A 14152-nucleotide genomic window follows, 5' to 3' on the forward strand; every position below is an offset into this window, starting at 1 on the left:
TGGTCTCATAACGGCGTCGGAGGGTACTGGAGGTCAAGTGACCATGGGAAAGGTACAACGGAGGAGGTGTGTATGGGATGAGGAGGAGCAGGCGGATTGCGGTGGCCGTCGAGACTCACCTCGAGGATGCCGAGGGGGCGCGGGTTGCGCTATTCTTGAAGGCCGTCTGGTGCTCACGTCGCTTGCATTGACCAAAATGAGAGAAAGAGAGAGGCGCGGAGGAGGTAGAGGAGCAGGCAGGAGGCTCATCTCGGTGAGGAAGAATGCGGCCACAGCGCCTCAGCGTGAGGTGCTCTGCCCACACAGGGATCAGACCTCTCCCATCTTCGCCGCATCTAAAAGAAAAACCAACGCACCGAAACCAAAAAAAAAATATATCATTCGTGCAATGCGCAAATAGCCTTAAAACATGATCACGGAATTTCAGTAGTTGTGTTCAAAGCCGTTGACAGCAACCAGATGAGAGGAAGAAGCAGAGTGTAGGTAACAAAAAATGACGACGAAGAAGTTGTTTTCAGTTTTGTTGTTGATGTTGTAACCGGGGCCACATCACCGGAGCGTGAGAAAAGGCCGACAGAATGAAGTCGAGCCTCGTTTGGGTTCCACATCGTAATTTCTTATTGCTCTTCGGACGTACAAGCTCTCATACACACAGACAAAAACACATACATGTATAAAAGAACTCTTCCTTCTTCTGGCGAATCCATTTTGCACACGTTTTCCAGCCATCTGCAGGAATCGCCAATTTGCGTCGAGGAAACGGCTTATGCATGTAAGAGCTGTAGGAAGCCGGATGTCGTCTTTGAGTCGCGACTTTCCTCCAATTACAGTGGTCTGTGTAGAACGGTTAACATGAATTAACTGCGAACGATCGGCGCCAGGGTAATATTTTCGTAACAAAAAAAAAAACACATTTACCGACACACATACGCGTTCTATATTTATACTTGAGGTTCTTGGAAATTGGTTAATACCGATATCGAATTGGCAACTTCTTCGGAGCATTAATCTGTGAAACAATAATTACAAATGGTCACAAAAAAGTTTTTGTTTTGTTTCGTTTCCATCGTTTAATTTATATTAATTTGTGTGTTATCATTAGCGCAAAACGTAGAAGTATTTAATTTTCTATTTTTAATTACACTTTGAATTATCAAGTAAACACGTTTAATTAACCTAATGGAAAATAATGCTTATTTTTACGATGTACAATGATTTCGTTTCTGCTAGTTTACAGAACGATTCTGGATTGTTGAATTACATATTAAACTATCCTACATCAATTCGTACTCTTAAAGGCATAGCTTTTCTTTCAGTTTTATATAGAAGATGAGGAAAAGAAACGTGCAAATTTCTTTATCTTAAGAAATTGTAGATACTCGAATTATTGAAACGGTGACAGTGAAAATCGATTTATAAACCTATATTTAGAAACACGTTAGGTGCTAGTTTGGTTTTCTTAATTAGTATATAAATGCAAATAAGGACCTAAATTAATCCACTGCCATGGATATATAAGAACCATTTTACCAGATTTCGTTCATGTAGTTTTTGAAATAATTTTTTCTCAAGATTGTTCTTAAAGACTACAAAAATCATTAAATATAGACAATACTTGACAGTTTACAGATGAATTATTGAATGGATTACATTATGCTATTTGTACTTAGTTGAGACAATTAGGAGCAGCAGGGTTGTCTTGTCGACTGGAAATGTTGTGTTGGTAAAGTAACATTCTGTGCAATTACATTGCGTGTGTGGCTTGTTGGAGGTGGCAGCAGGGTAGGGTAAATTCGTTTTATTCAACGTGGCCGTTGCGTTATTGTTTTATTCTACATTTATAATTGAAAGAAAGTGATCTATTGTTCAGCGCCGTTTTAACAGTTCCTTTTGTTTGGTCGCACGAGCAACTGAGGCAAATATAAATAGCGCCTTGTACAAGCAAGCAAAGCAAAGCAAAGCAGCAGCAACCAGCACCAACAACACACATAAACATTTTGTATGTGCATGCATTTGTGAGTGTGTGTGTGTAATATTAATGTGTTGGATGGAAGAGGAGGTGGAGGAGAAGTCAGGACTCAGTTTCCACAGTTCCTACCAATTCCGAATACACACACAACAATAGAGGAATTTCCTATTTACATATTACACTGTTTAAATCCACAATTCATTGTGTTCCCTTGCACCATTACTCGCTCCTCACATGCGCAAGCCGCAAGCGCTCCTATAAATTGTTAATTCCAATCAGTTCCTCGTACCCGATGAACTGGAAAAGGGAAAAAGGCCTAAATGGAGACCAACCGAATTGCGAATGTTCACCAATCTGAAAGAGAAGATGTAACGGAACCCCGCACAGTATCCCATCGAATAATGTGATATTTGATAGGACTTTTAGATACTCAGAACCCTCTCTACGTAGACGTGTATCCTAGATTCGACACCTTGCTTCCGGTGCGTAAAGTGTTTCATGTAACACGCTCTCTCCTTTTCGCATTGTTACTTCTTGTCTTGTCGCACGCGTATTGGGTTTCCGGATTCTATTATGATGCCATTAAATGCTGCAGAAAGAGATTTATATTCAAACAGCTGAAACATCGCATGAAGAGATTATGTAATCATCATCAGCTCTGCTGGTACTAGGAGGTACCGAGGTTCCGTTATCTGCAATGCCTCGCATAAAAATCGAACGGCGTTCAATTGAAGCGAATTCAAATGGCACCACCTGCAATATAAATATCGAATGCGTTAATAAACTATATATTAACGAGATTACGTTACTTTTTTTCAGTTCGTAAATACGAATGTAGGCAACCCAAATTCCACGTCACATAACAGTGCTAATCGTTGCAATTTATACCTTACCTTATAATAACATACACATTACGTTCCATTCGCTATAACTATTTCAATTGCATCAAATTTCCAAGAAGATATTTTCTTAGTCTCAAAACTAGACTCAGATGGATATAATACTTAAACCAAATTAAATAAATTAAATAAATTTCATTGAATTTAGGTCAAAATTTTAGGTAGAAACTAAATATAAACTAATTCGATATTGATTTGTATATTGATCATAAAATTGGCTGCTAAAGGATTGGTGATGATAATTATTGAAAAAAATGTACATATTAACTATTTATATTTTTCTTTGCAGGCTTCCATTTGAGCGGTGTAGTGACGGTGATGTCTTCATCGACGATAACATTGCCTTGCGGAGCCCCGGAGCCACCGCAGAAGTTCAAAGTTTCCGTTAGTTTTGATAGGTAAGTGCGATGCAGCCGCCCCTCGTTTCTATCCAAAAATACGATTTTCATTCTGCATAAGCAAAAATTTATTTAAATCTCTTGGCACGCAGATGCAACAAGGCCGAGAATCTCCTCCTCTTCCTCCTCCTCTCATTCTGCACCGACTTCGGTGCATTTGCATTTATTATAATATATTTACCCAGTACCTACACTTATACACGTACACGTATATTTTTAACGACTAGCCATGTCCATATTTTGTTTATTTTACATACATTATAATTGCAAAAGTAATGAACCAAAACACACGGATCCAAGGTTCTCTTTCTCTCCTCCGTGTCGGGCAGTGTAAATATTTGCTCGGGTTTTTCGAAATGCCACCTCATCATCCATTCGTCTCGTTCTCTTCAGCCCTGGCCACTGTTTTGAAATGCGCATTCATTAAGAGGATGAAGGAATCTCGCGTATGCTCCATTTTATTACCAAAACAAATACTTGGCAAACGCGTTACCCCCGCATTCTGAGCGCCAAGATTTTACTAAAACACATGATATATTCGAACGAAAAAACAAACAAATATGAGATAATGCTATTCCTTTATTCCGAAACGGAAAATATGTTCTTTATATGTCCCTTTTTGTGGTCAAAAAATAAATACAACTAACCCAAACTTTGATTAATTGGGGCCCAAATTGTGTTAGACCAGGGTCTTTAAATAATATTAATCTAGGGCAGTGATTCTCAAAATGGTCTATGGACAACCTGCAAATGGTCCATGAAATTAAAATGGGGGTCCACGATAGTCTCAGAGCAAAGATCTTAATAATTATAAAGATGTCCCAATATAAATAATAAATTTACTACCCAAAACCGAAAAACATGGCAAGGGGTCTACGACACAAAAAAAAGTTTGTGAACCTCTGATCTAGGGCCTCCAAAAGATGCTTAATAATACTGTTTCATCAAATTTTGTCTGTGAAGCACGTCGATTCATTATTAACAAATATTGTTATATCTATGTTAAATATATTAGCAGGTTTCTTATATCAATATAGATTCAAATTAAGAATTTTATCTAAACTCTTAGGACTATTTACGATTAGCTTGTTAACTTCGTTAACCTTACTTGATCTATCATCAGACGTCTTCCTCTTGAGCCCGTTTCTGCACATATTTTAATGATGCTAAAAGCTTGCTCGCTAATTACATCACCGTTTCTCATCTACTTTACCTCCCGTATTTACTATTCCAATTGATTCACTTATCTCATTTACATTAATTTTACTTCATTTTAATATATTCTATTAATCATTTACTACAGCTGAGTCAACTCTTTGAAAATAGTAAATCTATCAAAAAAAAAAAATAGTAAGTAAAAGTTATACTTAAATTGGTTATACATTTGAACTTTTTTGTGATGGAGTAATTTGAAAAAAAAAAGTAGATTTTATGTAAGTATTCATTTATTTCAAGACATATAAATATTGAAGTAGCTTTAGGTTATTTCTGTTACATCAAATGTGCCCAAAGGGTTAATACTTTTGACAAGTATGACATTTATTTCATCTACTGTTCCTTGATATAACTATCTTATAAATGATATTCTTTAAATAGGAATTATTAAACAATTAACCCTTACACATAATCTTACTAATCCAATTATGCGCATACATAGGATTAGTTAATAGTCACATTTATATGATTATTCTTAAATGTCAAACAAACGTCATTTTTTACGTCATTTGTTACGTAACGTTACCGTATAGGTACTGCGCATGCTCAGTGCAATTAACGCAGGGTTCAGCGTGCGGCCAATAATTCAAATTTGCGGTCAATTAGTCGGGTTCGCGCATCGATCGCGGGGGCCGCACACCGCATCGCCGCTACACGCCGTTATTTCAAGCACCCACAGCACCCCTCAACGCAGACGTCGTCCCGCGCACATCTTTCCCCTTTCTACCACTCACAAATTGCTTGAAAACTTGCGGACATCTAATTGAAATTAAAAAAAAAAACCTTTTCTCTGCTAATACAATTTTCAGCAAGTACATACACAGTAGATAACATGAGAAAATTCGAAAATTTGATTTACATTTTACAACTTCTTTTATTTTATGTGCCTTGTACAGTTTCGAAATTAATAAAAAGAGTTATATTTTTTAATTGTAAAACATTAAGTAAAACTTAATACGCGAAACGTGTCAAGTAACTTGTATACACTTGATAAACAAGTTATGGTAGTCATGGAGACTATCTGTACGCACATCATGTAACTTGTCAAATGGCAGTACGTTTTATGCAATTTACTATGAACTGTTATCATTTTGCTTGTGAGAAAAGGAACTAATCACTTATATATATATATGACTTGTTTTATGTTTCAGGTGTAAAATAACGTCGGTGACATGCAGTTGCGAGACCCGAGATATATTTTGGTGCCAACATGTCGTCGCCTTGTCGCTATATCGGATACGAAACGCCGAGAGCGTACGACTACGAGTTCCTATCTCAGGTATGTAATCACATTCATTTTTACTCTTAATATCTCAAAAAAAAAAACGCGCTCCCCTTCGTGTTCATCCTAACGAATCACGTACCTACTTAAACCAAGTTCATATGCGCAAACACGAACTTAATCTTTGTTATTATATAAGTTTATATAAAATTAGTTATGTTTACCTTGTTGATATTTACTTTTATGCTCGATTCGTTATTTTCAAAAAATATTTTGCGTAAAATGTATCTTCTCAACTTATGCACTAATTTTGAAAATCTCTTAATTTTCAATCTTTTTTAATTCTAATAATTTAATGTACGGGAAAGAGGAATTACCATTTATTTTTGTTGGTATATCAAGGGATGAATCTTGATAGTCCATACCATCCGATGTTAATTCAGTTGACGAAGTTGTCTAAAAATTGGTTGGGTCTAGAAATTTAGGGATTTCTGGCCAACTATTGTTTTTTTTTATGATTACGTCACTATTTCTGGCACTAAACATGATCCCTAAACAAATATTTAAAGAATTACGTCATAAAATATAGTGACATAATATGTCTAAGTTGGTACATCAGCATGTTTCAAAACGGTTAACTAAGACAATAATGAATAAAATCCAGTGCAATTGAGTACAATTTATGACAATGATAATTCCATAAAAAAAAAATGTTTGTTCGGACCTCGAACATTATGGTAGTACAGCGTCCCCAAAGTTTAGGGGAAAACAGAATACACAACAACCATAGTTTCATAAGTAGTAATTGGCGCACCAAAGATCATAGTATGGTTGAAATTATATCTTTTAGTCTTTATGATTAGGATATTTGGTTTAAGAATATTCCTCGCAATTGTTTACTGTAGGTTTAAAAATTGAGAAAATATATTATATGCAAATTGAAGTCGAAAACGTGAAGAACCATCGATTCATCGGCTTAAATTGATTCTGTATTGTTGGGAAATGTACTTAGGATATTATAAAAAGTCGGATTTCGTGAAGGATCCGATGTAGCGTGCCCTTTGGTGCGTGCACAATCAGAGTTCAGGTTAGGCCGTGTTACGTAAGGTCAGATCAAGTGGAGGGTTAAGGAACTTGTTGATGTACCGTTCCTTTTTTCCTTCCCTCCTCCTGCTTCCTTCGGTATTTTTTTTTTGTTGGCTTCATCCGTTCCTTATGTTGCTAATCCTTCGGACAGGACGAGGATTTATCCTCAAGTGGGCCGCGACGGGTTTGAGTTATGGGCAGGCGGTGCTCTGCCGCAGCAGTAGCAACGACCCTTTTGCGCCGCGCCGCACTCACTCTCCCTCTCACCCCCAATTGCCACCTGTATAACCATCGAAACAACACGTGCATATCATGTGTGGTTGCACCTGCTTCACCCCAAGTTAAAAGGCCTCATTTGCTTGCTATTAACGCTTCTTCTAATGCTCGCACAGAAGAACGTCGCCCTCATNNNNCAATCTTCTTTGAGAGAAGCAATGAGTTTAACCACACCTTGTGTCACGGGGGATGTGTACGTATACGGTGAGTCTGGTGTGTATAGGAGAGGCTGCGCCCCCCCAGAAGAGCAGGCTGTAACGATTTCGTATTATACGGACTCCTCTCTCTCTCTATGCCCTCGGCAGTCCGCATCGCACCCCTACGTGTATGTGCCTCTCTTCGGGGTGGCAGCGCCAAAAAGGCCGGCGACGGGAGGCGGGACGGTGTTTGGGGCCGTTCATTTGCCCTGGAAAAACTATAAAGTTTTGCCCATAAAATTTGTAATATTACACTACACGCTCTGGCGGAGGGGTGAGAAAGTATCGACCGGGACGCCTCCGCCGCCGCCGCCGCAGCAGACGATGAGATCAGACAACCGGTCGCCCTCGATCGCATCCCCTTTAAAACTTAAAGCCTCCGCTGCCCTTGCATCAAATTAACAACAAAACTAATTCCTCTCTTCCACATTATTATTATATTTTCTACTATCAAATAATAAGAGAAAAACGATTCGAGTTTTTCTTCTTTTCTTTTGTTTTGGTTGATTTTTTTCGTCTTCGCAACGGAAGGAAGGGGAAAGGGAAGGAAAATGAAAGGGCCTCGCTATGCTAATAATCTGTCCGTATTGAACGCTGCGCGCGGATCTGATTGCGATGCAGCAGACTGACTCTCTTCTTCGGGACCTCTCTGCTGCCGCCGCCGCCCCTTCCCTCCCTTCCCTCCCTTTCACAGAATGTATTATTATTTATTAAAGGGGAACCGTCGAGGTCGACCGCTACAACGCGCAGCCCCCGTCCTCACTGCTCCGGCATATCCGTTTAATGTCATCACCCCGTGTGATCGGACCCGCTTCCGACATCGTCCCGTGCCGCGATGCGACCCCAAATAAAACCCCACATCCACAATCAATTACCACCACCACTACCATCCTCGTCAACAACAATTACCACCACCACCACTATTGCTCCAACAACATTGTTTTGTTGCGCAAGTTAGCAACAATGCAACCATTGGTAGATGACAATTGTGGTATGGTTATCAATCAGGTTCGGAGCGACGTGTTTACGGACGGCATTACTTTCGGCTTTTGGCCAGTGTCGAATTATCGTCGTCGGCGATTAACGATTTCATTTTAATATTTGTTTCATTTAATTTATTTGAACAATGTCCGAATAAATTACGCTATTATTCTTTAATCCTGTGCGCAAACAGTTTTAGACCGCAACCATTATTAATTCGCTTTTTATCGTGCAAACGCGCTGCACAAAACGAGAACTAATATATTATTATTGCCCGTTGTATATTTTGTTACCCTTAAAATACGTAACATTAGCGTAGTGCAACATTAGCGTACAGTTAGAAAACCTACTTGTATTTTAACAAATAATGTACAGTATTTATAACAAATTTACGCGACATGAATGTATACATTCTAAAATATTATAAAAATTGTATCCATTAAGTTTCATTAAAATAATCTAAACTTGAATATTTTTGTTCTTTAATTTGTAGGATATTTTTATAGATTAGCTACTCAAGTATTATCGGTGAATACGAAATAACGATATAACTTAGATACAGAAATAATTTAAAATGATGACTAATTTCTTAGGTTCTCAATAACGGTTCTTTGATGAACTATATGTTTTCAAAATTGCGGTTTAATATATCTTATCATGTGTGTCTACAATCAATTAAAATTATTGAAAAATGGATTTGTGAAAATATGCGTTGTCATTTCAGAGACACTCTTACAAATGGATCGGCAACAGTTGCAGAAATTTGTGCAGTACCTGATTTCGGAACACCATACAGAGGTGTTGCCGACGGCGCAAAAGTTGGCCGATGAAATCCTGCAACAGAGAAGCGAAATCAACCAAATTCCCGGCGCCCCTGACCCAACTGCAGGAGCCTCCGCAGACGATGACCATTCGTGGCATCTAGACGAGGAGCAAGTATGCGAACAGGTCAAATCGTACCTGTCTCAGGGCTCCTATTACAATGCCAACAAGCAGCTCAACTCGCTTTTCTCCAAGGTAAACTATCTATATCGAAGACTATGATCATCATTCAATTGTTATCATCCTGTTTTGCTCATCGTGTTGTTGTATAGGTGAGGGAGATGCTGAGGGCGCAAGATTCGAACGGAGCCCGAATGCTGACCTTAATCACCGAACAGTTCCTATCAGATCCTAGGTTGCAACTTTGGCGCAACCAGGGCACGCCTATGACTGACAAATGCCGCCAACTTTGGGATCAATTGGGTAAATGGATACGACCTAAGTAATTGTTTTATTATTTTATATTAATCTTTCTTTTGAAGGTTCCCTGTGGGTGTGCATAGTATTAAATCCCAATTGTACAAATCCCGAGAAGCAGCAGTGGAAAGTGCTTCTGGAAAAATGGACTCATATCGAAGTATGCCCTCTTGAAGATCCGGACTTTCGAATGCAGCAAAACACGCAAAGAGATTCTGTAAGTATTTTTTTTTTATCATTGCGAATTAAGAAATGATGATGTATGTTTGTTTAGTTTTTGATGAGCAGGGATAGGGATAGGTACTATGGTGATCGTGACAGAGATAGGGACAGGTACGCGGATAGAGAGCGCGATCGCAGGGAGAGGCGTGATAGGGACAGGGAAAGAGAACGAGATAGAGATCGAGGACGTCCAGTGTACGATTCATCGAGCAGCAGCTCCGACGAGGATGACGCGGATTACAGCCATAGGAACAAGAGAATGAGATTATCAGGAAGTCATTCTAAGTCATCACAACCCGCTTTACCTAGAACAGTATTTCATAGGTAAGTGGAATTTTTAAAGACTAATCTTGAAACTATATTAATTTATCGTCATCACCTTCCGCAGAGCCATGGACGCAGTAAGCATGTCCTGGGATAATATGCACCTAAAAAATATATTGTCCAGCGATGTTTATTGCTCGCACATCCCGGACAACACCAGTTCCGGAAGCTTCAACTCGCAGGGACAGCCGATGTGGAATGGTACGAAACGTTTGATCCTGCGACCGATGCATTTTGTTTTACACTCTTTTGTGTGTGTTTAGAACCGATTCCACTGTGTGCCGCTCGCGTGGATTCACTTCGTTCCCACGGTCATATGGAAGCGGCGCTTCGGTTGGCCGTGTCCGTGGTGAGAACGATGAAGCAGCAACAGTTGGTAGCTCAAAGGAAATGGCACGAGAGTCAGCAGTGCAGCAGCAGTAGCAGTAACGGTGGTGGTGGTGCAGGTGGAAGTGGTAGCAGTGGAGGTAGTGGAACGTCAAGCAGCAGTAGCGGAAGCGGAAGTTCGAAGGGTGGCCCCAGCGTGAAGCCGTGCACGTCGCGATGTCCAGGTCAATGCAGCGCCGCTCCGTGTTCTACGACTTCCATAAACGCACCGGCAAATACCGATGGTTGGGTCGGACACCCTCTGGATCCCATTGGTTGCATCTTCGACACGCTTTCGGATGCTTCCGCCATTCCCGAAGATCAGAGGCCCAGAACACCAAGTTACCTAGGTACTATTTACTTCTTTATTTGTACCAATAATCTTCAGAATAAATTCAATATTTTTTAAATAATTAAAAAAATATAGAAATTAGAATATTATTAGGTTTCAATTTATAAATGAGCACCTGTGATTTGTTCGAACAACCTAATTAGATGTTTTTTTTTGTAATGTTTAGATATAGTCGGTATGGAAGATCAGCACAGTAATTTAAGACCGAGGTTTCATCATGTTCCTGTTGTGGGATCTCGAGATAGGGGAGAAACCTATCTTACGTTAGCCTTCGAAGTTGCCTTGATCGGACTCGGCCAGCAACGAATAATGCCGATCGGACTGTACGCACAGGTAAGTGTCATCTTCTCAACAAGAAAAAGACGTTGATCGGTAGATGAAAATGTAAGGAAAACCAAAACGAGGAACCGATTTCTATCAATTTGCAGGAGAAGTCGTGCAAACAGGAAGACCGTCTGATCGCGAAACTGCAGGAGATAGAGCTCGACAACGGTCTGGTGGCTGTGCTCAGGCGACAAGCAATAATCATGCTGGAGGGAGGTCCGACGAGCGGATTAGGCATCGGTATCCATCCGGAGAGCATTCCCATGCACAACTTCGCGCGATTCATGTTCCTATCTTTACTCAATTATTATCCAGATCTAGCGTACGAAGTTGGTCTTAGGGCGATGCGATTGCCACTGCTCGAAGAACACGAAGATTCCGATGATCCAATGGGAGGAAACGCTTCCAGCTCCTTAATGATCAGCAGATCACCCAGATGGTTCACTTTGGGGCACATCGAGACGCAGCAGTGCACACTCAGCTCTACTATGTTGAGCGCATCTAAAGGTACATTGAGATTCAACAACTTTCCTTAGTATCATTTGTTCATGGGATTATTGTTTTTTTTTTTCTTTAATTCCAGGAGAAGTGATGAGGTTGAGGACGGTGCTGGAGTCGTCGCAACGCCATATCCACAGTTCGTCGCATCTATTCAAGTTGGCGCAGGACGCGTTCCGATTCGCTACGCCGGAGAACGGACCACGACATCCGACGCTGCTGAGCGTCGCATTCGAATTGGGACTGCAGGTGATGCGGATGACGTTGGCGTCGTTGAACTGGAGACGCCGGGAAATGGTTAGGTGGTTGGTAACATGCGCGACGGAGGTAGGCGTCGACGCCTTGATTTCCATCATGCAGAACTGGTATCAGTTCTTCACCGCAACGGAAGCAACGGGTCCCGTAGCAACGACGGTCATGTCGCATAGTACCATCATGAGACTCAACCTGAGCTTCAGTCAGCAGGAAGAGTTGTCCGGCTGCGCGAGAACTTTGGCCCTGCAATGCGCCACGAAGGTATTAACTTCATTTAATCGTATTGTAATGAGTATACTAATTGTTCTGTTCTCATTGTGCAGGATCCTCCAAACTGTGCCTTGAACGCCCTTACCCTCTGCGAGAACGAAGCACTTGCTTTCGAGAGGGCTTATCAAATCGTGGTAGATGCTGCCTCGCACATCATGACTTCCTCCCAGCTCTTCACCATTGCCAGATACATGGAGCATCGGGGTTACCCAGCCAGAGCCTACAAACTAGCTATGCTCGCCATGAAGAACGTCCATCTAGCTTATAACCAAGTAAGAATCATATAATTGGAATCATCCGTTAATCAATATGTTAATCAATATCTTTGTCTCGCTTAGGATACTCATCCCGCCATAAACGATATCCATTGGGCATGCATCCTGAGTCACTCTTTGGGTAAAACGGAGCTCTCCAACATGATTCCTCTTCTGGTGAAGAACGTCCAGTGCGCCACCGTCTTATCTGACATCCTGCGACGATGCAGCATGACCGCACCTGGGATGTCTTCATGTTCGGCGCCGCTGGATGGCTGCAAGCATCACTCGCACGCACACAGATCCCGAGGTTGCACTTCCGGTGTTAAACCTTTATCATTCGACAGACCTCCGCTGCGACAGCTGCTTGAAGCAGCGGTCGCCGCTTACATAAACACCACACACTCGCGCCTCACTCACATTTCGCCGCGACATTACGGTGACTTCATAGACTTCTTGACGAAGGCTCGAGACACCTTCATCTTGGCCCAGGACGGTCAGGTTCAGTTCACACAGCTCATAGAGAACATGAAGGTCGCCTACAAAGGCAAGAAGAAGCTTATGTTCCTGGTCAAAGAGCGATTTGGCTGATACAGGCGTTGGTATTAGCATTTTAAGTTTGTACAAAGAAAATATACCATACTAGGACGACGACGATGATTAAAAAATCATCATCAAATCTAAAAGATGAGTGAAATTACCGCAACACGGACAATATTTATAAACAATATTTTCCTTCGATTAATTTCCTTCCTTTTTTTTATACTTACCGAGTGGGAACTGTGCGCGCGTTTCCAGTTTACTCTTTAAATTCAGACTGACTATAAAATAAATAATTAAATGCAATGTTTAAGGCTGGACTTCCAACATCCATTAGTAGGAGAGAACTCCTATGGAAGGAGTAGTAATAAATTTAAAAAAATTGTTGATCCAAGTGCAATTTTAGCAAGTGAAAAATTAGTTAACGGAAGGTGGCTTTTATTTAATTTAATTTTTATTTTGAAGACAAAGTAACAATAATTCAAGTGCAATCACGTCTTTATTTTATTTATATATTTTTTTTTTTTAAATAATTTGTTGCTTGAACGTCGTCGTTTCAGTTGGAAGTCCCTTGAAAAGAGAAGATCTCAAAAAANNNNAAAAAAAGGATTTTTAAATCTTTATCATTTTTTTTTTAATATTTTTTAAAATAAGTATTATTAATTTAGCATTAATTCTCGTCCAATCGTTATTTATGTTTTACTTGCAGAGCAACTTCGGTTCAGGCGAAAACTACTGCTACGTAACCGAATCACTTTGCACTATTATTAGTAATTATTACATTATTATTATTATTTTTTTTTTGTTTTGTACCAAAGATTTGTTATTACGTAAGGTTTTCATTTTTAATGTACATAACCATATTATTTTATTTCTATTTTCAATGTACATTTAGTTTTGCACAACTACATCCGAATGAGACGTCAAATAGGTGAAACGCGAGGGATGCTTCCGAGTTTTATTCATTTTACCTACAACTTTCTTTTAATTACTAAATACTATGTAATATATATATATTAAAAAAAAAACAGTATATCAATGAGTACAAAAAGTTGATGAGTAGTAGTTGTGTCGGGAGTGATAAAATGTATATTTTTTGTATTATTATATATTTTGTTTGTTTTACTTCTATTATTTTTTTTTTTGGGCGTGAAACGATTAGTTAAAATCCGTTTTAATTTATAATCAATTTTTTTATAGTTGAAGCTACCTCTGAAGCTTAAAATAGGTAAAGAAAAGGAATATTAAAATATGACTGAATTACA

At 39.7% G+C, this 14152-nt stretch overlaps 1 protein-coding gene across 1 annotated transcript; it reads left to right on the forward strand.

The window, feature by feature from the left end:
• Positions 1–3158: 3158 nt before the first annotated feature.
• LOC108560094 (zinc finger SWIM domain-containing protein 5-like) lies at positions 3159–13468 on the forward strand (the record flags this gene model as incomplete). Its single annotated transcript, XM_017917534.1, is given in 13 exon segments — positions 3159–3266; positions 5633–5760; positions 8968–9260; positions 9338–9488; positions 9548–9699; positions 9757–10028; positions 10093–10229; positions 10292–10744; positions 10913–11079; positions 11175–11577; positions 11654–12084; positions 12147–12365; positions 12432–13468. Coding segments are annotated over 13 exon segments (3393 nt in total). The 3' UTR covers positions 12939–13468.
• Positions 13469–14152: the final 684 nt, after the last annotated feature.

This window comes from Nicrophorus vespilloides, unplaced genomic scaffold (genome assembly GCF_001412225.1).
Source record: "Nicrophorus vespilloides isolate i.1.1-1 unplaced genomic scaffold, Nicve_v1.0, whole genome shotgun sequence".
NCBI classification, from domain to species: Eukaryota; Metazoa; Arthropoda; class Insecta; order Coleoptera; family Silphidae; genus Nicrophorus; species Nicrophorus vespilloides.